General features: G+C 61.5%; 2 protein-coding genes across 3 annotated transcripts in view; one reads left to right on the top strand and one right to left on the bottom strand.

Annotated features, from left to right (window-relative positions):
* The window catches only part of FAM168A (family with sequence similarity 168 member A), a 168,130-nt gene extending 161,430 nt beyond the window's left edge, over nucleotides 1-6,700 (top strand). The window contains exons 5-8 of the mRNA XM_064505235.1: nucleotides 868-993; nucleotides 2,134-2,276; nucleotides 4,373-4,547; nucleotides 5,279-6,700. Coding sequence (XP_064361305.1) covers nucleotides 868-993; nucleotides 2,134-2,276; nucleotides 4,373-4,547; nucleotides 5,279-5,391 — 557 coding nt within the window. The 3' untranslated portion in view covers nucleotides 5,392-6,700. The remainder of the gene's footprint in view (nucleotides 1-867; nucleotides 994-2,133; nucleotides 2,277-4,372; nucleotides 4,548-5,278) is intronic.
* A 5,913-nt stretch (nucleotides 6,701-12,613) lies between these two features.
* Nucleotides 12,614-23,158, bottom strand: part of ARHGEF17 (Rho guanine nucleotide exchange factor 17) — a 35,459-nt gene continuing 24,914 nt past the window's right edge. The window contains exons 6-21 of one of the 2 annotated variants that reach the window (XM_064505234.1): nucleotides 22,350-22,526; nucleotides 22,202-22,252; nucleotides 21,616-21,725; nucleotides 21,321-21,406; nucleotides 21,080-21,198; nucleotides 20,015-20,228; nucleotides 19,695-19,768; nucleotides 19,228-19,421; nucleotides 18,868-19,118; nucleotides 18,283-18,529; nucleotides 18,119-18,205; nucleotides 17,972-18,039; nucleotides 16,529-16,677; nucleotides 16,259-16,433; nucleotides 15,934-16,182; nucleotides 12,614-13,296 (exon numbers count right to left, since the gene is read on the bottom strand). In XM_064505234.1, the coding sequence (XP_064361304.1) occupies nucleotides 13,106-13,296; nucleotides 15,934-16,182; nucleotides 16,259-16,433; nucleotides 16,529-16,677; nucleotides 17,972-18,039; nucleotides 18,119-18,205; nucleotides 18,283-18,529; nucleotides 18,868-19,118; nucleotides 19,228-19,421; nucleotides 19,695-19,768; nucleotides 20,015-20,228; nucleotides 21,080-21,198; nucleotides 21,321-21,406; nucleotides 21,616-21,725; nucleotides 22,202-22,252; nucleotides 22,350-22,526 (2,442 nt within the window). In that variant the 3' untranslated portion in view covers nucleotides 12,614-13,105. The remainder of the gene's footprint in view (nucleotides 13,297-15,933; nucleotides 16,183-16,258; nucleotides 16,434-16,528; nucleotides 16,678-17,971; nucleotides 18,040-18,118; nucleotides 18,206-18,282; nucleotides 18,530-18,867; nucleotides 19,119-19,227; nucleotides 19,422-19,694; nucleotides 19,769-20,014; nucleotides 20,229-21,079; nucleotides 21,199-21,320; nucleotides 21,407-21,615; nucleotides 21,726-22,201; nucleotides 22,253-22,349; nucleotides 22,527-23,158) is intronic. The other variant, XM_064505233.1, reaches the window with a different exon arrangement.

The raw sequence follows: 23,158 nt of genomic DNA, 5'->3' as shown, positions 1-23,158 counted from the left end.
TCGGAGGGGGGAGAAAAAGGGGATGTGTTAGGCTGTTTCCTGAGGCATCAGCTTTGGGAAAGGGCCATCTCCAAGACAAGGTGTCCACTGGTGATCTGCCAGCCCCACTCCATATGCTCCAGGAAGCCTTGTGAGATAGCGGCCGTCCTTCTTGGATATGTGTTGGTGATGCATTTGGTTATCGGGTGAAGAGCCCAGACGTATAGCCGGTGCATATAGAGATGCTCTGGGGCAGTTAAGTAGAAGAAGTTTCCCTCTTTCGGAAAACTAAAGATGAACAGAATAACTGAATACTTCTCAAACCCCACAAGAGCTGGCTCTCAAGAGGCTTCTGCCTTGTCTTTTTTTGGCTTTGTAAACACCTTCACACCAGCCAGGATTACAGGGTGACTGCCCAAAGCCCTGCTCCTGCTGCCTGTTTCTCCAACGTTTCCCATGACCACATGTTGGTGCGATGGGACGGTCACAGCTACCAACGCTTTGCCCATCTGCAGCACCTGCCACATGTGCATCTCCAAGCGGCGAACTCTGAAAAGCCCCAGGTCCCCAGGAATGTCCTCAAAGCCATCCCAGCTGGCCACGTCCCCAAATGCAGATCCCCGCGCAGGTCGCTTGGCCCAGAAAGGTGGTCGTTTGGGGTAGATTACTGCCTGGTCGCCGCACATGGTCCTCCTTGAGGAGCAGGCAGCAGGCGAGGAAGAACAGCGTGAAATTCCTCCATGTGTTTGGCCTTAAAAGGGGGGAAAAAGGGCAGAGGGCAGCAGGGTGGTTAAAATGCAACATGAAAGCGGGGTGTCGTGGCTTGGTTGCAGCGTTGGCACGCGGACGCTGGCTGTGTCTAACACCTCTTTTCTGTCTCCACTCCAGCCACACTTCTGATGAAGCAGGCCTGGCCGCAGACGTCCTCCTCCTGTGCCACCGAGGGCACCTTCCACCTCCCCGTGGACACTGGGACCGAGAACAGAACTTACCAAGCTTCTTCTGCAGCATTCAGTAAATAAACCTTTGCTCGCGGGGTTTTACCTGCTGGTTTTGTTCCCGTTTTGCCTCCCTGTAGCTTGGAAGGGGGTTATCGGGGGTGGATTGGCAGCTTGGTATCTGCGCCGAAGATGCTTAAAAGTGAAAGAGGGAACTCGAAAATAAAAGATGTTTTTTCAAGCAACCCCAGGGAAATTCCCACCTCTTGAATGAAGCCGGCAGAGCGGAGCCGGGGCGGCGTTCGTTGAGCTCGCCGTAAAGCCGGCTCTTCTTGCTCCTTGCAAAGCGGTGGCCCTCTGGGGTCGGTGCTGTAAACCTGATGTGGTCTTGGGCTTGCTGCCACACCTGATGCCACGTCAGCCCACATCTGACCAAGTCCCCTTCCCCTGGACCCCTTTCTCAGCTGATGGCCGGGGCTCTCCCGCAGGACCGGGCAGGGATCGCTTCCCTAGGGAAGCTGGAGGAATTGCAGCACCGGCCCCGTGAACTTCCCCATCCTAACGAGGCGTTCGATGGTCGCAATTAGGCTTCCAAATTAGCTGCTGGATGAACTTTTCCAGGAGGCACGTGTCTCACCTTGTGCCATTAAAACGTGATTGCAAGTAATTTTTAGCCACCAACTAGTACAAACCGTTCTATTTTTTTCTCTCTAATTTATAAACGTGGAAGGTTACATCTGCTTAGACTATCGCGTTTAATCCTTTTTTTGATGTAGTAGCTAAATTGCCTGCGATTCGGCCGTTGGGAAGCTCGGCAGCTCTCTCAGCCTTTCGTCCTATGGAAGAGAGCTTGACGCGCTGCTTCCAGCATTCCCAGAGATTTTCCCCCAATTTGACACGTTCCCTGCTTGGGAAGTGCCTCCGAAGAGGGGGAATTCGGCTCCCGTCCTGCAGGCATCTTCCGTGCAAGCCGCGGCTCTTTTTAAATGCGGTATTTACCCGGATAGAGGCTGCGCGGCCCCGTCCCAGGTAGCAAGGGTTGGATGGAGCAGCATTATAACAGACTTTGGATAAAAGCCACCGCTCCGTTTTGGAGGAGAAGATTGTTGGAGGGGATGAGGGTTGGGCGTTGTCAGAGAAAAAACGAGCAAAACTTTGTGTCTTTGGTGGTCGGTGTCTTTGGAGGATGCTCAAACCTGTGCTCTTGTCTTTGCAGGGTACACCGCGGGGACCCCCTACAAGGTCCCACCGACCCAGAGCAACAACGCGCCTCCGCCCTACTCGCCGTCCCCGAATCCGTACCAGACGGCCATGTACCCCATCAGAAGTGCCTACCCCCAGCAGAACCTGTACACCCAGGTAGGTGCTTCGCTCGCCCCGTGTGGCCATGGCCACGGCCGTGAGACGAGGCTGGGCCACCCCTGGCATCCCCGTGGCTGGTGGCATCTCACCAGCTTCATGTTTGCCCTGAAGCCGCCTCTGCTCCGCGGGCACCAAGGGAGTCAACGTAGGGCCGATGTCCTCCAGAAAGCCCCATGCTGCCCTTCCCTCTGCAAGTTGCTCGCAGCGAGCTGGCCCTGCAGCCTCCCTTGGCCTTCTCCATCCTCTTCAGTCCCACGTCCCAAGAGCAGCTCCTTGAGCAGCTGCAGCCTCCTGGGGTGTCTCCTCCATGCCCTGCTGAGACTTGGGGCATCTTCTCGTTTTTGCGTGCTCTCACCTTCTGCTCAGGTCAAAACACATCGCTGGTCCTTCGAGGGCTGTTTTCTGGCATCGCTCCCATTCCCTTGGGACTGGCCCAGACGCCAGCGGCAGTTTCCCTGTCCCAGATGTCCCCAGTGCCCCATGGCTTGGTGGCCAGCTCGGTCCAGCCCGGAGACTTGGCCGCTCGATGCCTTATGCATATGTCTAATGTTAGAAACACCAGTCTTAGCAAATGCAGAAGACTCCAGGGAGGGTTGGCCAAACTCCTGGACCCCGAGCCACGGCTGAGGGCCACCAGACATGCGCTGCCTCCCGGCAAGGTCTTCTTCCAGCCCCAGCTGGAGGTTGGGGTCAGCCGGCAGCCCCAGCCCACCGGCAGGCGGGAGGGGGCACCGGACCCTGGAGATACTGTTGGCTCCTCTCTGCTCTACGGGGACGGGCAAAGAGAGGTTTTACAGCCCAAAAAGCCTGCAAGGGAACACCTGAGAGAAAGGTCTGTTGGTAGGTCTTCTGATCGCCTTGCGCTTGCACCGTTGCTCACCTGGGATGTTGCTCCGTGGCAGCTCCGTGCACCTGGATCCGGTCGCAGCGGCTCAGCTGATGGAAACTGCCCGAGGAAATCCCTTTCTGCACGTCGCGTTTGTGTCCGAGCAACCTTTGTAGCTCCTGAAAGAAAGAAGTAATTTAATAGCTCGGCTGTAACCCGGTCTCCTCTTCAGCCGTACCTTCAGAGGTCCTCTAACGGCTCTCGCCAACCTGCGATAAAAATCTCCCTTCGTTGTCTGAAACCCTCTAATCTTTCCAGCCGTCTCGGTTTGGTACAGCCGTGGCGCTGGCCCGGCTGTGTCAGGCCTCTCCCCCGCGCCGCTCGCATTTCAGGTCCTGCGTTATTTTAGCCAGGGAGCTTTTTCTCTTGCTTCCCTTCTTTTATTCCTCCCCAGCCTTCCGAAATCCCTGGGGGGCTCGGCTGCCCTGCTGTCTCCTGTCGGAAACCCAAGGAGACTCTGGTCCCTTTTGTCTGCCCCAGACGTTCTCCACTTTCCGCCTCTGGGATTCGGACAAAACCCGTGGCTTCTCCGTTTCTCCCACCTCTTGTTCACTTTGTGAGTTGGCAGCCAACAGATTGCTCCATTTCCACTTCACCCTGGCAGCAGGATTTGTCCCGAAGAGCCGGCTCGCCCATCCGGCATGGGATCTCCTCCAGCTCCCGTTGCCCTTGTCCCTCCCGCGGTCCTCTGCTTTCCCTGCTCCTGGTGGGATCTGCCCAGGCTTTAGTGCTCCACCTCTGGAGATGCTGGGACGTGCTCCTGGCCATGGGAAGGACCAGGAGCAAGAAGCTAGCTAGTTTTTGCAGAACCTGAAGGTTTCCCATCCACAACGGTTCATACCTGGCATGAGGCCTGCTGGGCTTGCTATTGCTCCTGGAGACCTCCAGGGCTTGACCATGTCTCCTTGAGGGGCCATCACAGCAGGGCAGTGCCAGAGCCTGGTGGGCTGGTGCCTACTAAAGCTCCTGGCAGATGTTACAGGGGGATTGCAAAGCATAAGGCTGCAGGGAGGAAATAGGGCAGAGGGACATCGCCCTCGGGGAGAAGCTTTGGAAGGGTTGGAGGCTTGGAAAAAAGGGGCTGAACATGGACAGAATAGGGAAAAAAAATGTGTTTGAGTCGCTGTGGGCAAAGAAAGCTGTGGCTGTGGCTCCTGCTTTCAGTCCGCCCGCAAAGACAGCTCCGTCTTCTCCCCGTCTCCAACAGGGCGCTTACTACACCCAGCCCGTGTACGCGGCCCAGCCCCACGTCATCCATCACACCACCGTGGTGCAGCCCAACAGCATCCCGTCGGCCATCTACCCGGCCCCTGTCGCCGCGCCCCGCACCAACGGCGTGGCCATGGGCATGGTCGCCGGCACCACCATGGCCATGTCGGCAGGTAAGATCCCTCTCCCGGCAGTGGCGGACTTATTTGGGCCTTCGGCAGATGCATGGGGGTGTTTTTTAGCCCCAAGCTCCTGTTTGAAGATGCTTTCAGTCTTGTTGCATGTGTTGGATGCGCGACAAAATAGACGTCAACCTTGGTTGGTGCCAAGTCAACCTTGGTTGGTGCCTAAGTCAACCTTGGTTGGTGCTAAGTCAACTTTGGTTGGTGCATGAGTCAACCTTGGTTGGTGCCTAAGTCAACCTTGGTTGGTGCCTAAGTCAACCTTAGTTGGTGTCTAAGTCAACCTTGGTTGGTGCTAAGTCAACTTTCGTTGGTGCATGAGTCAGCCTTGGTTGGTGCCTAGGTCAACCTTGGTTGGTGCCTAAGTCAACCTTGGTTGGTGCATGAGTCAACCTTGGTTGGTGCCTAAGTCCCAAACGCTGCGTGCTTTATGTGCAAGACTTAACATTTGAGTTTGGTAAAAAAATATGGTTGATTGGGAGCAGAATATCTAAGACCGCTTGCTGGGTTTATTTTTTCGCCCGCGGCTCCCTCGGTAGCGGCTCCTCGGGGAGCAAATCTTGGCCTTGCGTGGTGGGTGCTGCAATATCACGGCTGGCGTTTGCAAAAGCTTGCAGTGCTTTTGCTGGTGTGTTGGGGGGGGGGAAATTTGGGCAGTGGCGACTGGTCGGACGGGTGTGAGGGGGGGTGACGGGCGCTGACGGTGCCCCCTTGCCTTGCAGGGACGCTGCTGACCACGCCGCAGCACACGGCCCTGGGCGCCCACCCCGTGTCCGTGCCCACGTACCGGGCGCAGGGCACCCCCGCCTACAGCTACGTGCCGCCCCACTGGTAAAGCCGCCGGCCCCCCACACCCGCCCCCCCGGCACCCCCCCAGCCCGGCCCCAAGGCAAACGCCCCCCCGCCGGCGACAGAGCCCCAGGGGCACTTTATGCATCCTTTAGTGGGTTTTGTAAAAGCTGCTTTTTTTCTAATCTCCTGCTTTTTTTTTTTTTGCCCCCCCCTTCCGGAGCGTGCAACACCCCTACGGACACGGAGCGATAGCGAAGGTCCCGCTCCGGTGGGTTTGCAGCCCGGCGCACCGTTGCTCCCTGTCCGTTCGGGTCCTTGGCCGATTTAGGGACTTTTCCATCATTTTCCCCCCGCCTCCTCGGTGTCGGCAGCAAGCGGCTGGGTCTCGCCGGGCTCAGCCGAGCGGTTCCCGCGGGAAAAACGCGCCCGCCGGCTGCCCCGAGGCCGGACGCACTTCGTTACACTGATGGTAAATTATTTAATCTTCCATAATAGGTCACCGGGGGGGGGGGGGTTTGCGGGAAAAAAAGTGGTGTCTTCCAGCTGGCTGCGGTGGGCGAGACTTAATGCAGCCTCTGCCGGGACCCGGCTTGGGGAGCAGGATGCGGCCGCGGCGGCGGGACCCCCCCGGCGCGGGGGCAGCGCGGCAGGGCGAAGCCATAGCAATAAATAGCGTCGCCTCCCGCGCCGGGGTTAATGCTGTTTTTTTTTTCCCTTTTTAACCCCCTAAAAGGAGGGGAAAAAGGGGAAAAGAAAAGCTGGGGTGGGTTTTTTTTTCCCCTCCGGCGGGTCCGAAGCATCGCGGCCGGCGGCACCGCAGCGGCTCGGGCGAGCGTCGCGCTTTCTCGCCAAGGAAAAGGAGGAAAATAACAACCAAAAAAGAAAAAAACACCCCCAAAAAGTGGATAAGCGCGTGGGGTTGCCCCCCCACGCCGGCTCAGCGGCTTTAAGACCTGCACCGTAAAGCCAGGCTTGCGAAGGGGGGAAAAAAACCCAAATTAAAATATGTTTTACGAGTCCCGGAGGCGCCGCGCCGCCCAGCGGCTGAGCCCCCGCCGTCCCCAGCGGGGGAACAACCCCTAAAACCTATTTTTTTGGCGGTTCCCAGCTGTGATTTAAGTGCTTTTTAATTTTTTTTCCCTTTTTTTTTTAACCCACAAAGTGTTATTTAAGTTTCGGGGGGGGTCGAGGAGGGTTGTTCGGCTGTGCTGACCCGGCGGGAGAGCAACGCCAGCCGGCGGCTATGGGCAAATCCAGTTTTTTGGGAATATTTTTTTTCCATCAAAAAAAAAAAAATTGCAAAATGTTCAGTGCGCGCTTCGCTGTGCCCCCCGCTTTTTTTTTCCCCCCCGGCTTGGGCTGCCCCTCGGCCTTTCCTGCGGTCCCCGGGATGCGGCCGGGCATCTGTGCAGCTTTCCCGGCTCCGGTTTCCCATCGGGAGAAATAAAACCCTCTGAAACTCCCAGGAGGAGAAACCGGGGCCGGCAGAGAGCTTGGAAAGGTGCTTTCTTTCTTCTTTCTTCATCTTCTTTTTGCTTTTTTTTTTCTTTTTTCCTTCTTTTTCTTTTTTCCTTTTTTCCTTTTTTCTTCTTTTTTCTTTTTTCTTTTTTCCTTTTTCTTCTTTTTTCCTTCTTTTTCTTTTCTTTTTTCTTTTTTCCTTCTTTTTCTTTATTCCTTCTTTTTCTTTTTTCTTTTTCCTTCTTTTTCTTCTTTTTCTTTTTTCCTTCTTTTTCTTTTTTCTTTTTCCTTCTTTTTCTTCTTTTTCCTTCTTTTTCTTTTCTTTTTTCTTTTTCCTTCTTTTTCTTCGTTTTCCTTCTTTTTCTTTTCTTTTTTCTTTTTTCTTTCTTTTTCTTTTTTCCTTCTTTTTCTTTTTTCTTTTTCCTTCTTTTTCTTTTTTTCCTTCTTTTCCTTCTTTTCCTTTTTTCTTTTTCCTTCTTTTCCTTTTTTGTTTTTTTTCCTTCTTTTCTTTCTTTTTCTTTTTCTTTTTTCTTTTTCCTTCTTTTTCTTTTTTCTTTTTTCCTCCCTTTTTCTTTTTTCCTCCCTTTTTCTTTTTCTTTTTTTTTCCCTTTTTTGGCATGTCCTCCCCTGGACCGACGTTCGCTGGGATTCCCCGGGAATCTGGGACTAAGCTAGTCGGAGGGGTCTGAAAAGCAGGGAAAACCATGGTTCAGCGACGGGCAGGATGGGGCCACCGGGAAGGGGACCCGGCTCCCACCACCCCCCTGCGCCTTTTCGCTAGTTTTTTTTTTTTAACTCAGTTCGGCTGATGGCTCGGCTTGTTTTTTTTATTTATTTAAATCCTATTTGAACTCTTCAGCCAAAAAAAAAAAGCAAAAAATAAAATAAATTAAAAAAAACCACACACACAAAACCCAAGTCAACGTCTTCCAAGTCCGAAGCCGTAGAGGCCGGAGGGGCCCGAAGCGTCGCCGAGCGCCGCAGCCGCCGCTTGCGAGTGCGAAGCCCAAACCCGGGGGCCGCTTTAGTTTATTTTATTTTTTGGGGACGGGGGGGAAGCGTCGGGGGGGGGGTTGGTTTTTCTTTTTTTCCCCGTCGCCGGTCCAGTCGGAAGAGCAGGTCGTGCTCGAGCTCCCTGACGGGTTTCAGCCGCGAGTTTGTAACCGTACGGTATTTACTGTAAGATGTAGAGCAGTCGATAACTATTAAAATGTTTCCAAAAAAAAAAAAAGAAGAAAACCAACCAAAAAAAAATACCCATGCGACCCTGGGCATTGGGGGGGGGGGGGAATGGTGGCAGCACTGCTGTCATGAGGGGGTTTCGGGTGCTGCGGTGGGGGGACCTGGACCCCACCGAGGTCCTGTTAGGGCTGAGCAGCACAAGGTTCGGGCAGCTCCTTTGGTCTTTGCAGCTCTGGCGAGCCCTCGAGCCGCTGGAAGAGGCCTGCAGTTCAGGTGGGTAAGACCAGTTGGATCTCAGATGTGTCCTCATTAGGCTTCAGAGTGAACGCCTCAATCCTGCAGGCTCATTAGAGGTTACGCGGCCCCTGCTCCCCCCAGCATGGCGGGGAAGGAAGCCCAGGGCGCGCAGGGACCCCAGAGGGGAGCAGGGGGCTCCCGCGGCGTGGGAGCTCTCAGGGGCCTTGCGCCCCCCCTAACCAGCGCTGCGGTCCGGCACGCGCTCTGCTCCCGGAGGAAATCCAGCGCCGCGTTTTCCCTGCAGCCTCACCGCTCCCGTTAGGTCCCGGGCAGTGGCCGCGGGCCTGCGGGAGAGCAGAGGGAAAACGCGGGGCGGATTCCCCGCGGAGCGGAGCCGCGCGGGTTGGAGGCGGCAGCAGGGGCGGCGGCGTGGGGCGGGGGGGCCGCCGCGTCCTCCCCCCCCCCGGGCCGCCGCGGTGCCTCTTACCTGCTGCCGGGCGGCTGCTGCCGGTGCTGCTCCCGGAGCAGCTCCTCCAGCGCCGCGGTGTTTTCTGCGGGGGGGGGGGGCGGGAACCCGACGGGGGGGTTAAAAAAACCCGATGGGGGGGTTAAAAAAAACCGACGGGGGGGAAACCGGCAGGGGGAGGGCTTTAAAAAAAACCCAATGGGGGGTTAAAAAAAACCCGACGGGGGGGGGCGTTAAAAAAACCCGCTGGGTGGGTGGGGACCCCACAGGGGGGTTAAAAAAACCCGATGGGGTTAAAAAAAACTCAACGGGGGGGTAGAAAAAAAACGAGGGGGGGGGGAAGAAACCCGACGGGGGAGTTAAAAAAAATTGATGGCCGTTAAAAAAACCCGACGGGGGGGGGGGTGTGAAACGCGATGGGGGGGGGGTTAGAAAAGCCCGCCCTGTTCTTGCCGCCTGTGGGGCCGGCGCTCAGCCCCTCCAGCCCCCCCGGCTCTGCCCCCCCACCCCGGGAAACCAAGGCGGCACTGCTCACTGCCCCCGCCGGGCTTTGCGGTGCTGGACATCTCGGCGGTGGCGTTTTCGTGAAATCTGGCAATTTTTCCATTTTTCCTTTTTTTCCCCATTTTTTTCCCGTTTTTCCCAGCGGACGGGGGGGCGAGTGGAAAAAATACCCCTTTGAAGCAAAGAGCCTCTCCGGGGCGGCCGCAGAGCCTCGCCGGCAGCTCTGCCGGGCAGGGGAGGGATTTCGGCAGGGCCCGGCCGCACTGTGGCCTTGAACGGGCTCGAAGCTCCCCTCCGGCTCGGTCCGAACCCCAAGCGAAGGAAACCCCCCCCGGGGGGGCTGCGGAAGGGCTGGCGGAGGCAGCCACAGCGGCCGACACGGCAGGGAGGGTTAAGGGACATGACCAAGGCCGCCCGCGGGGACAGTGGCAGAGCAAAGCCCAGGTGCGCATCCCGGTGGAGGATCCCTGGGATTCGGCTCAGCTCCGGGCGGGAAGGGCAGGCGGACCAGGCTCGGGTCCTTCCATGCATGTTATAAACCGCCTGTAAATGTGGTGGGGACACGAGCTGGGCAGAAGATTTCCAAAAACAGAGAGGAGAAAAGGAGTCGAGAGGAGCAGCAGTGATGGCTGGTGCCCACACGCCACTGATACACGTGGTGGGACTTGTGAGGAGCTTTGGGGCCCAAAGGAGTGGAGATACGGCCATCCACTGCTCAGAGCTCCTGGAGGACAGGGTGGACAAGTCCCTCAGCAGGGACCAACATTGCCCAGCGTTGGCAGCCCCAAAGACCAAGTTTCCTCTCCAGGCTGCGGTGAAGCTGGGATCCCAGCAGGAGATAAGAAATGCCACCGCTCAGTGATAAGACAGTCTGGGGTCTCTTTTGGTGGCATCTCTTCCTACTTCCATCATCTCTCCGTCTACACGCTCAAGATCTATTAGGGCTTCGCCCCACCTTGTTGCAAGCTGCTCCCTCCTGGGTCACTGCTTCCCTCTTGGCCAGCAGTGAGGAGGGAACCTCAAGGGCCACATGGGACCTCTTTGCAACAACCCCAGATCCCTGATCCCCAGGGCAGCCAGCACCTGGCCACGCTGGTTTTGGGGCACGCAGGAGCTCCGGCTGGCTCTCACCACGGCCTGAAGCTCCCCTCTTGCCCTGGAGACCGCCGACAGTGGTGAGACTGTCCAGAAGCAGCGGAGAGCTGTGATAAGCCTTTGCCAGATGCTCTGCAGCTTTGCATGACCGCATTCTCCAAGCACACCCCTCCTCCCGCTGGTCTGCAGCAGCTTAATTAAAGTCTCCAGCATCAACAGTGCGAGATGCAGCTAATTACGCTTGTGTGCTCATCCCAGCAAGGGGAGAGGCTGGGAGGCTGCAGGAGGGGCCCAGCGCGCCATGGACACAGCCTGGTCCAGCCCCATGGGCTGCACCTTAATGGGTTCCCCTTCCCGCTCCATCTCCTTCGTCACCCTCACAGGCAACAGAGCTCTTCTACCCAGCGTAGGGCCTTTAGGGAAAGCTGGGTTGAAGCAGGTTGCCCAGAGAGGTCGTGGAGTCGCCATCCTTGAAGATGCTCAAAAGCCATCTGGACATGGTCCTGGACAACGTGCTCTTGGTGACCCTGCTTGAGCAGGGGGGTTGGACTAGATGATCTCCAGAAATTCCTTCCAACCTCAGCCATGCTGTGAAACTCTTGAGACCACATCTGGATCCTCTGCTGGGGAACCCTAAATGGACGCAAGAGACTGGAGCCAGTCCAGTGGAGACCACCGACGTGGTTGAAGGTTGGAGCACGGGAGGTGCAAGGAGAGGCTGAGAGGGGGGCTCTGTTCAGCCCCACGGGTGCCGCAGCCCCAGCCCAGCTGCCGCGTGGGCTCACAGCACTTTTAAGGGAGGCTTTTGTCCCCCCCAAAGACTGGACTTATTTTTAAACGCTGCTGCGAGCCAGCTACGTCTTTCCGGGGCAGGAACCGGCACGCAGCGCCCGGCCCCTGGGTTTTTTGCCTTCACGAGGCAGCAGTTGTGCAGCAGTGCAGCCAAGGGCTGGAGCAGCCCACGCGTCCCGTCCCCGCTGGAGGCATCCCGTCCCCGCCGGAGGCATCCCGTGTCCCGCCCCCACAAAAGGATACGGGCTTGAAGCATTTAGGCTTAAAGGACACTCAGAAGAGCGTCATATGGGGATGCTGGCCTAGCACAGCCCCAACGCCACCAGGAACAGCCAAGAGCAGGACCCAGATGTGCAGGCAGCTGTGTGGAGTTGAACCAAAGTCCAGGGCAAAGCACACCAACCCTGGCAGATGCTGAAGGGCCAGGCTTTGTAGGGCTGGGGACTAAGGAGATCTTGCCCCCAGATGACCAAGCCCTGCCATGGGAAGTCTCTGCTACAAACTCAGGGCACCCCAGGTCCTGGCTGTTACCACCTCAGAGCTTTGCCTGGTTATAACCCCCAGGAGAAGGGGCTTGGGCAAGCTGGAGTCCCCTGAAGGTGCCACACAAGGTCCCTGGCAGCCCTTGCTGGTCCCTTTTGTATTGCCCAGGCAGCCGAGGCCCAAAGGACTTGAGCCTGAGCAGTTAGCATCACCTCGCTGCACTGAGGTGACCGGAGTAACATGCCACCCCAAGGTGCCCAAACTGGGGCCCCGACCAGGGCCACCTTGCAGCCCCACCGGTGAGGGAAGGGGGGCAGCAAGCAGCCCTCAGGCAGGGGCACCCTCCAGCACCCTTTTTGGGGTGCAGGGACCCAGCAGAGGAAGCCACACTTCAGCTGCAACCCTGCGATCTCCCGGCAAAACCTCCCAGCACCCCCGGCCCCCAAGGCAGCCCAGCCCGGGGGGGCCGAGCCAGGCCCTTACCTGCATCCGCTACCGGCCCCCCCGAGCCGGGGCACCGGGCCACCCCCAGGCACCGCCGCCGCCGCCGCGCGTCTTTATGAATGAACCCGCCGGGCGCCAATGTAGCCATTCGGCCGCCGGCCCCGCCCCCTCTGTGACGTCACAATACGGGGCTTCCCCCCCCCCTTGCGGCGTCACCGCGCGAACGTTCGGAGGTTCCCCCCCTCCCTCCCGCCCCCCCCTCCGCGGGCGGCCGCCGGGCAGCGCCACCTGCCGGGCGCCGCGGGGCGCTGCAGGGGGGGCGCCGAGAGACGAGGGGGGGCGCTTCTTCCAGGCGGCGCTTTGGGGCGAAATCGGCCAGAATAAGACTCGGTTTCAAAAGTTCCGTTTGGCAGGAAATTAAAAAAAAAAAGGGGGGAGGGATTTTTCCTCCCGAATGGGTTTGGGGCTGCTTTGCCCAAAGCTTTCGGCCACCCGAAATACCGCCCCCCCCCCCCGGGGCTACCAGGGCAGGGAGCCGTTGCCCCCCCCCCCCCGCGCCGGTGCAGCCCCCCCGGGGGATTTTAAGAGATGAGACCACGCTGGGTTTAATTCCGACACGGGTGACCTTTAATGACAAAAAGCCCACAGTGACCAAAAGCCCCCCCCAACCCTCCCCTTAAACATTACTGCCATCCTTATGAACAACCCCCCCCCCAAAAAAAGACCCCCAAGCCCCTCCCTGGGCGGACAGACGGACGTGGGGGAGCAGCGATCCTGCCTCTCGCCGGGGCCGGCACCCGGCTCCCATCGGCGCCGTGGGCCCGGGCTGCGGGGCGGCCGCCCCCCCCGGCCCCCCCGGCTCGGAGCCAGAGAGGGGGGGCGAGAGGCGGCACGACGGGGGGGCGAGCGGGGGAAGCGGCGGCACCCCGGGGCGGGGGGGGGTTTGGTCCAGGGCCGGGAGCTGCCGGCGGGCCCCGGCGCGCCCCCTCCCTCCCGCCGCCAATAAATAAGGATATTTATATATATAATATATATATATATATTTTGAGGGAGCGAAGGGGCGAGCGGAGCGGGGCGGGGGGCGGCGGGGGGGGGCTCACGCCCGCCACAGCAGCAGGTGGTTGGTGCTGTCGTCGCGGCCCACGGTGTCGCTGCTGGCCGCCAGGCGGAAGTCCTCGTAGCCGTCGCCGCCGCTGATCACCAGCAGCTGGGGCTTGGCCAGGCCGGCGGCCCGCGGGCGAGCCCCCTCCCGCCGCGGCCCCTCGCCTGCTGCCGCCGCCTCGGGCCCTGCCGGCGCCGCTGTCAGCCCCTGGCTCCGCCTCCGGCCCCGCCCACTCCATGGCCACGCCCCCCTGTGGTAGCTCCTCCCACCCCCTGGAGCTCCTCCCACTCCCACAGCGCCACCTACCGCAGCCCCCACGATAACCCCACCCCGAAGCGCCTCCATAGCTCCGCCCAGCCCAGAAGCTCCTCCCACCCAGTTAGACCCTCCCACCCCAAAGCTCCTCCCCCAAACAGACCCGCCCACCCCCTAAGCCCCTCCCCGCAATAGCTCCGCCCACCCCAACTCACCCCCACCCACCCCAAGAGCTCCTCCCCCACAATAGCCCCTCCCATCCCAGTAGCTCCTCCCACCCCAAAGCACCTCCCCATAATAGCCCCTCCCACCCCCAAACCCCTCCCACCCCACTAGCCCCTCCCCACAATAGCCCCTCCCACTCCTGTAGCCCCACCCACCCCAATAGCCCCTCCCACCCCAATAGCCCCTCCCACCCCACTAGCCCATCCCCACAATAGCCCCTCCCACTCCTATAGCTCCACCCACTTATGGCCACTCCCCAAACCCCTCCCACCCAAAGCTCCTCCCCCAAAGCCCCCACCCCAGGAGCTCCTCCCACCCCAACTAGCTCCTCCTCAGCTAGCCCCTCCCACCCCAAACAATAGCTCCTCCCACCCCAATTGCCTTTCCCATGCAACTAGCCCCTCCTACCCAATAGCTCCTCCCACCCCTGTAGCTCCTCCCACTCCCATAGCACCACCCACCCCAACCCCCATGATAACCCCGCCCACCCCAAAGCGCCTCAATAGCTCCACCCAGCCCAGAAGCTCCTCCCACCCCAACTAGCCCTCCCTCAAATAGCCCCTCCCAGCCAAAGCCTCTCCCCAAATAGCTCCTCCCACCCCACTAGCCCCTCCCACCCACTAGCTCCCATCCCACTAGCCCCTCCCACCCCAACAGCCCCTCCCACCCCCATTTGCCCCCACATCCCACTAGTCCCGCCCACTCAATAGCCCCTACCATTCCAGATAGCCCCTCCCACCTCCACTAGCCCCTCCCACTTCAAATAGCCCCTCCCACCTCCACTAGCCCCTCCCACTGCAGATAGCCCCTCCCACCCTCAGATGGCCCCTCCCACCCAACTACCCCACATCCCACTAGCCCCTCCCACTCCAACTAGCCCCTCCCATTCCACTAGCCCCCACCCTCGATAGCTCCTCCCACCCCAATAGCCCCTCCCACTCCAACTAGCCCCTCCCAGCCCACTAGCCCCCCCATCCTCCACTAGCTCCTCCCACCCCAATAGCCCCTCCCACTCCAACTAGCCCCTCCCAGCCCACTAGCCCCCCATCCTCCACTAGCCCCTCCCACTCCAACTAGCCCCTCCCATCCCACTAGCCCCTCCCATCCTCCACTAGCCCCTCCCACCCCCACTAGCCCCTCCCACTCCAACTAGCCCCTCCCAGCCCACTAGCCCCTCCCAGCCCTACTAGCCCCGCCCACTCCAAATAGCCCCTCCCACCCCCACTAGCCCCTCCCACTCCAAATAGCCCCCCCACCCCCACTAGCCCCTCCCACCCCAAATAGCCCCCCACTCGAAGTAGCCCCTCCCACCTCCACTAGCCCCTCCCACTGCAGATAGCCCCTCCCATCCTCCAGATGGCCCCTCCCACCCAACTGCCCCACATCCCACTAGCCCCTCCCATCCTTCACTAGCCCCTCCCACCCCACTAGCCCCTCCCACTCCAACTAGCCCCTCCCAGCCCACTAGCCCCTCCCATCCTCCACTAGCCCCTCCCACCCCCACTAGCCCCTCCCACTCCAACTAGCCCCTCCCAGCCCACTAGCCCCTCCCATCCCCACTAGCCCCTCCCACCCACTAGCCCCTCCCATCCCCACTAGCCCCTCCCATCCCCAGTAGCCCCCCCACTCCAACTAGCCCCTCCCAGCCCACTAGCCCCTCCCACCCCCACTAGCCCCCCCCACTCCAACTAGCCCCTCCCAGCCCACTAGCCCCTCCCACCCCCACTAGCCCCTCCCACTCCAACTAGCCCCTCCCACCTCACTAGCCCCTCCCAGCCCCACTAGCCCCTCCCACCTCACTAGCCCCTCCCACTCCAACTAGCCCCTCCCAGCCCACTAGCCCCACCCACTCCAAATAGCCCCTCCCACCCCCACTAGCCCCTCCCACTCCAACTAGCCCCTCCCAGCCCACTAGCCCCTCCCAGCCCCACTAGCCCCTCCCACTGCAAATAGCCCCTCCCACTCTAAATAGCCCCTCCCACTGCAAATAGCCCCTCCCACTGCAAATAGCCCCTCCCAGCCCACTAGCCCCTCCCACCCCCACTAGCCCCTCCCACTCCAAATAGCCCCTCCCACCCCACTAGCCCCTCCCAGCCCACTAGCCCCACCCACCCCACTAGCCCCTCCCACCCCCCACTAGCCCCTCCCACTCCAACTAGCCCCTCCCACCCCACTAGCCCCTCCCATCCTCCATTAACTCCTCCCATCCTCCACTAGCCCCTCCCACCCCCACTAGCCCCTCCCACCCCCAATAGCCCCTCCCACTCCAACTAGCCCCTCCCACCCCACTAGCCCCTCCCACTCCAAAATAGGGGCCCCCCCCCCCCAGCCCCGCGGCCTACCCGGGTCGCCGGGGGGCGGGCAGAGGCGGTCGAGGGCGGCAGGCAGCTCGAGGGCGGCGAGGAAGCGGACGTGGCCCGTGTGGCCCTGGGGCAGCCCCACGAGGGCCGGGGGGGCGCGGGCGGCGGCGGCGGCGGCCAGCGTCAGCACCACGCCGGCGCTGGTGCCCACCCAGAGCAGCTCGCCGCAGGCCAGCAGCGCCGTCACCCGCAGGCACGCCGCCTTGTGCTGCCGGATGATGGCGTCGGCGCCTGCGGGGCAGGCGGGCCGTCACCCCCCCGGCCACCGTCCGGCCCCCCCCAACCCACCAACAACGCACGCACTTACCCGCCAGCATCTTGTGCACCGGGGGGGTGACGTCGGCCTCGGCCAGCTGCTCGTAGCTGGTGGCGTGGTAGAGGCGCACCTGGGCGCTGCTCTGCAGGGCCACCCACACGCCGGGCCCCGCGCTGGCCATGCAGCTCACGCCGCGCCCGCCGTCCGGCCCCACGGCGAAGGCGTGCTGCGCGGCGACACAGCGGGCACATGCCACCGCCGTCCCCGCCGCCCCCGCCCCGCTCCCAGCGTCCCCCCCCCCCCGCCACCCCCGTCGCCTACCTCCTGCGCCAAGGTGGCCGTGTTGAGGACGATGACGCGGTTCTGGCAGCCGCACCACAGCTTGCCGCCCACCGCCACCATCTTGGTCACGGGGCTGCCCGGGGAGCCCAGCGCCAGCGCCCTGGAGTGCTGCGGGTCCCAGAAGCGCCCTGCGAGCAGCGCCGTGAGGGACGGCCGGTCCCCGTTTCCCCCCCCCCCCCGCCCACCCACCCGGGGACACCGCCGGCGGCAGGGCTCCTCTGCGGCCCCTCGCTTCCAGCATCCCTTGTATCGCCCGCTCTGCCGTGCACCCGGGAAAGCGGGTTGCACCCAGGGCACCCTTGCAGGAGGGACACCCTTGGCAGGAGGGACACCCATGCAGGATGGACATCCTTTACAAGAGGGACACCCTTTGAAGGATGGACACCCTTTGAAGGAGGGACATCCTTTACAAGAGGGACACCCTTGGCAGGATGGACATCCTTTGCAGGAGGGACATATGGACATCCTTTGAAGGACAGACACCCCTTGCATGATGGACACCCTCTGCATGATGGACACCCTCTGCATGATGGACACCCTTGGCAGGAGGGACACCCATGCAGGATGGACATCCTTTACAAGAGGGACACCCTTTGCAGGTTGGACACCCTTGGCAGGATGGACATCCTTTGCAGGAGGGACATATGGACACCCTTTGAAGGATGGACACCCCTTGCATGATGGACACCCTCTGCATGATGGACACCCTCTGCATGATGGACACCCTTTGCAGGACGGACAACCATGCAGGATGGACATCCTTTACAAGAGGGACCCCCTTTGAAGGACGGACATCCTTTGAAGGACGGACACGCCTTGCATGATGGATACCCTTGGCAGGATGGACATCCTTTGCAGGACAGACACCCTTTGCACCCAGGGCACCCTTTGCAGGAGGGACACCCTTTGAAGGATGGACATCCTTGGCAGGATGGACATCCTTTGCATGATGGACACCCTGTGCAGGAGGGGCACCTTTGCGGGATGGGCACCCATGCAGGATGGACACCCTTTGCAAGACAGACACCCTTTGCATGATGGACACCCTTTGAAGGATGGACACCCTTTGAAGGATGGACACTCTTTGCAGGACAGGCACCCTTTGCAGGATGGACACCTTTGCATGATGGGCACCCATGCAGGACGGACACCCTTTGCAAGACAGACACCCTTTGCATGATGGACACCCTTTGAAGGATGGACACCCTTTGCAGGACGGGCACCCTTTGCACCCCCTCAGCCACCTCTTTGCTGGTTTGAGAGTCCCCGGCGCCTGCTCCGAACCCGCGAGCATCACTCAGGCTTTTCCCCGATTCCCACGGTCCCTGGGAGCTGGGGCTGGAGCCACTGGCTGGGAAGGGCTGCTGGGGGGGGGCCCCGCTCGCTAACCCTCCTCCCCGCACGCCCCCGCCCCGGCCTCACCTGCCTCCCGCTGGTAGGCGATGAGCTCCCCGTTGGCCAACGAGACGAAAACCTGGTTATCCAGGTACCTGCGGCGAGAAGGGCTTCAGCGGGGGCCGCGCTCGGCCACCCCGCGGTGACTTTCCCCGCGCCGCCCGCCGCGCTTACAGGATGCACATGACGGCGGCGGCGTGCTGCATCTTCATGCTGTTCTTGCGGTTGCGGATGTTGTCGGAGGACTGGTACACGTGGATGCTGGGGACGCAAGGGCGGCGCTGAGCCCCTGGTGGCATTTCCCCGTGGTCCCCCCCCCCCCAGCCCCGCCGCCGCACCAGCCGTCCTCGGTGCCCAGCCACATGGAGCTCTGGTGGGCCTCGGGGTCGAGGCTCAGCAGCTCCTCCAGGCTGCCCCGGGTGAAGGAGCCGCGGCTGGAGCGCCGCATGGCCCGCCCGTCCACGGGGCTCTCGCCGGGCCTGCCGGGGCCGAAGGGGCCCGCCAGCGCCAGGAAGGCGGCCTCCTGCTCCTCCTCCGAGCTCGTGGTCTCCGCCGCCGCCTCCTTGCAGCTCGGCAGCTCTTCGTCTAGCGGAGGGGGAGGAAGAGGTGAGGTGGGATGGAGCAGCCTCCACGTCACGCCTGAAACCCCCCCAAAACCCCATGATTTGCTCCGAGGTCGCCCCGAAATGACGGCAAGGGAAGCAGGGGTTGCATCACCCTGGCACCATGCTTGATCACCCGGGAAGGCGCAAGGACGTGGAGCCACCAAGTGTCCTGGTGCTCATCCTGATGTGGGGGGAGCCACATTGCCACCCAGATCCTGGCCATCCCTGGCATCAGGTCAGAGCCTTCCCGGCTCCTTCCCAAGGTTTCCCCGTCTTGAAAGCCAAAAGATGCCTTTCCTTGCCCATGGATCGACTCACTTCCGAAGCTGGAGGAGATGGTGGAGTGGCTGGCCTGGCTCTGCAGCGTGCCCGAGGGGCTCGGCGAGGACTCGTCGTCCGTGTCGTCGCTGTCGAAAGGCATCAGCTCCCGGTTGGCGCTGTCGACGGGCTCCGAGAGCTCCAGCGAGGAGCCCGAGATGGAGATGTGCAGGCACTGCTGGGGCCCGGCGTCCTCCGGCTGCGGCGGCGCCGGCTCCGCCGCCGGGCTCGCCAGCGACTCGGGACGCTCCCTGCCAGGGCACAGACACCGCGGGGCAAAAACCGGGGCCGCCACGGAGCCCCGGCATCGCCCGGGGCGGCCTGAATCTGCAGGGCGACCTCGGTCCCCGGGGCACCTACCTGTACGGGCGCTTGAGGCCCGGCACGGAGGCGATGCAGAGGATCCTGGCAGAGCAGACGGCGATGCACGCCTCCACGGTGGGCTCCTTGCGGATGCTCAGCAGGCAGACCTGCCCCACGTAGCCGTCGCTGTTGCACACCCAGACCTCGCAGGGGCTCTCCGGGCTGCTGGGACTGGGGGAAGCACAGGAGAACTGGAAGGGGGCAAAAGACAGGGAGAGCTCGGGTCACTGGCGGGCGGCGCGGCAGAGCCTTTCCCGGTGCTGGGCTCGGCACTTCCCTCTTCCCCGTGCTGCCCGCGAGACCCGCGCTCCCCCCTCGCAACGTGGCCATGAGCCACGTGAAGAGCCCACGGGGCTTGAAACCCGGATTTGGGGAAGCGCTGCCGGGATGCTCCTCCACGGCACTGGGTGCAGGAGGATGCTCAAATCCGCCGAGAGCGGAGACGGGGACCGGCGGCCAAGTACCTGCATCCCGCTCCGCGTCTTCATGATGGGGATGGCCTTGAGGAACTCCGGGTCCAGGCAGTTTTTGCTGGATGCTGGGAGCATAAAATAAGAGCTGAGAAGGACGTGGGGCAGAGGAGATGGTGGAGCAGAGGCACCCGCGGGCTCTGCAAACGGGGGAGCGACGCAGCCGTGTCCGCGGTGTGAGCGGCCGCCCCAGGATGCCACCAGCCGCTCGGCAGTGGGTCACAGCGGCACGCGATGGGTTTCGGGTGCTTTTTCCTCCCCACGTCCCCAGCCCTCGCGGGAAGGTGGCCTTGGGAGCGGGCACCCGCCGTTACCCAGCTTCTTCTTGGCGTCCTCGAAGGCCTGCTCGAAGCTTTGCCGGGCGTCGGGGTTGGGGAACTCGAAGACGAAGGACTCGGTGCCGTCGGCCTTGGTGGTGGTGAGCTCCACTTTGTTGGGGGGGAAGGACATGCTGAAGGACAGCGACTGCTTCTCGGCCAGCTCCCGGTGGATGGCGGCCATCAGGTCCTTGATGACGTCGTCCAGGCTCTGCGCGGGGGGACAGCGGTTTGGCTCTCGGAGGACAGCCGAGGTGGGAGGATAGAGGAGATGGGTCCACCACCATTGCGTGGCCCATGTCCCTCCCCACTGATATCTTGAAAACCCAGAGATGGAGGTGGCCCCAAGCATCCTTCTGTGGCTGCCCAAAACCCTGTCTGGCTTCAGAGCTGCTGGCATTGAGGTCTTTCAGAGCTGGTGGCATTGGGGTCCTCCAGAGCTGGTGGCATTGGGGTCCTTCGAAGATAGTCATTGCCAACAGCCCATCCCTGGGTGAAAACCTGTCTCTTCCAGGGTTTTCCAGGCAGATAGGATCAGCTAAACCCTGCTTTTGCCCCAAGACAGGGCTGGGAGAGAGGTTGCCCGACCCTGCTGCCTTCTCCATCCCACCGAGAGCTCCCTGCGCAGGGAACGGCTCTTGCCAGTGGGGCTCTGACAGCAGCTGGCATCTCCCTATGGCAGTAACAAAATCCCAGTCCAAAACCACTTCAAAGCTGGCCAGGAAAGGCAAAAAGGCAGGGACTGGTGGCACTTAAGATATAAGGCTGTTTTGCTTCTTGGTGCTGGATAAAATGCATGGACACCATCCGTCCAACCTGGTCAGACGGGAAGGAACATCGGTGGATGCTGGAAAAAAAGTGCTTTTCTCCTAAATATCAGGCCTTCAAGCTAAACGGAGGGACGGAGAGAGCCATGGAGCAGCTGGCCGAGACCCTGCTGCGTGGCCACGTCTCAGCCAGGGCGAGGAGGGGCCCCAACGCAGCGGGTGCCTGGATCGGGTCCGCCTCGCCCCCACCCTCCGAGGGTGCACGGGAAAAGGCATCCAGCCCCGGTGTCCTCACCTGGTGCGGGAAGCTGAGGCTCTCCGAGAGCTTGCTCACTTGGCCCAGAGTGCTGAGGTCCTCGTCCAGGCGGCAGATGCTCTTCTGGATGCTCTCGCGGTTGGTGGCTTGCGAGGCACCTGCGTGGCGAGACGAGGTCCCCGGGATGCTCCCGCTACCCCCTTCCTGCCCATCGCCCGAGCGGGGCGGCAAGCGCCGGGGTTTTGGGGGGTGCCACCATAAGACGGCGGTGGTGACAGACCTTTGACGATGTCCACGTCCTCCAGGGGCAGCTTCCAGAGCAGCTTGTACTTGCTGGCCGTGTCTATCACGCTGGCCGCCGTGTACCTGCGAGGCAAGGGCAGGCTGAGCGCCGTGGGGCCACCCAAGGCTTGCACCGAGATTTTATCCCCGTTGGCTTAAGAGCAGTCCCGGAGCGGAGGATGCATGGAGGGACAGCCCTACGGCTTGATCGGAGAGGGCGGCAGAGCGGGAAGCCCCCCCGGCAACAGGGACACGGGGGGAGGCCGGCTGGTGACGCGGCTGGTGGCACTCACAGGCTCATGGAGCTGCGGCGGAGGGAGCCCGACTTGCGCTTCAGCGTGGTGCACACGAGGAGGTCCGTGAAGAGGAAGAACGAGCGGTCCTTCTTGCCGCCCACCGCCTTCTGCAGAGCAACGGCGAGAAACGGGGGGAGGTTAGCAGCTATGCTATGTCTTCTGCCCCAGTTTCTCCAGCTCCGAAGCAGCTGGTGCTCATGGGCCACACCTGGACTCAATCCAGCAAGTTGGGACACGAATGACGCGCTTTGGGCAGAGGAAGGATGGAGAAGGTGGCAATAAATCACTGTTCGTCCTCAGCCCACCTCTCCCTCCGTAAGCCCATCTGTCTGTCCAGCCATGCATCCTTCCAGCCTTCCACCATCATCCCTCGAGCCACCATCCAGCTGCTTTTCCACCCAGCCAGCACCTTCTCCGTGGGGACCCAGCCACCCTGGGCGACCCCCAGGACCCCGCACACCACAACCACAGCCACCCGCTCCCCGGTGCCACGTCTCCCTGCCACGAAGCAGCCAGGGGACAGACAAACTGCCGGGACGAGGGGTGAGGAGCGATCCCGGGGTGCCAGGCCGCCGGATCTTACCACTTCCACCACCATCTCCTGACGCAGGAACCTCCGGAGCGGGGCCTGGAGCTGCAAGGACAAGGATGCTCGTGAGATGCACAGACGCGGGTGCTGCACCCTTGCTCGTTAGCCTCCTCGTTACAAGCCCTTCCCGCGGTCCACGTACATCCTCCATGCCTTCGATGTGGGACTCGATCTCCTGCACGATCCGGGCGTTCCTCTCCACCTCCTCGGCGCTCTTCATGCCCTTGTTTATCCTCTCGGCCACCTGCTTGATGTTGCGCTGGGCGTCGATGAGGAAGGGGTGGTCGGGGTGGTCCTCCGGCGTGTGCTTCAGCAGGTCCTGCCGCGGGGAAGGGAGTTGGGTGCCGTCCCCGCGGGCCACGCTCGGGACCGGCACCGTCCGAGATGCTGGTGGGTGCCGTGCCAGCACCCTCCATCGTGTTTTGGGAGCAAACTCCACAATTCCCAATTTTGAGGGAAATCAGTCCCAGGCAGGAAACGCTTTGCAATGAAACAAGGCAAATCTCGGTGCTTACAGCCCAGCTGGCCGGGCTTCGCGTGGGCCACCTCCAGCCTGGGCTTTGCCACGCGTGAGGAGGCCACCGGCTCCTTAGAGCATGTCCCCGAATTGCACGGATGCTGCAAAGCGCTTGTCCCAACCTCAGCCGTGCCTCCAGTCCTGGGCACAGGGAAACTGAGGCACAGGGGAGCGGCGGGCTGGTCAGAAGGAAAAGCCCTGCGTGTCCTCCTGCCCCAGCTATCGCCCAGCATCGGGGCGAGCCCTGCTGCTGTCCCCTGTTCGCCCTACTCCAGCTCGCTGCAAGGACCGAGCCAATGGCTAGAAACATCCCAAGGTCACCTGGCTCCCAAGGTCACCTGCAGAGTTGGTGTCGGAGACCCCAAACCGCCCTGTTCTTTGCAGCTGATTTTTAGCCAGCACCGGGAAATCAGGGCTAGCTGACTCCTGCGGGG

This window comes from Dromaius novaehollandiae, chromosome 1 (assembly GCF_036370855.1).
Source record: "Dromaius novaehollandiae isolate bDroNov1 chromosome 1, bDroNov1.hap1, whole genome shotgun sequence".
Lineage (NCBI taxonomy): Eukaryota > Metazoa > Chordata > Aves > Casuariiformes > Dromaiidae > Dromaius > Dromaius novaehollandiae.
Note: the sequence above shows the minus strand (reverse complement) of the source record. Positions and strands in the feature narration are given on the sequence as shown.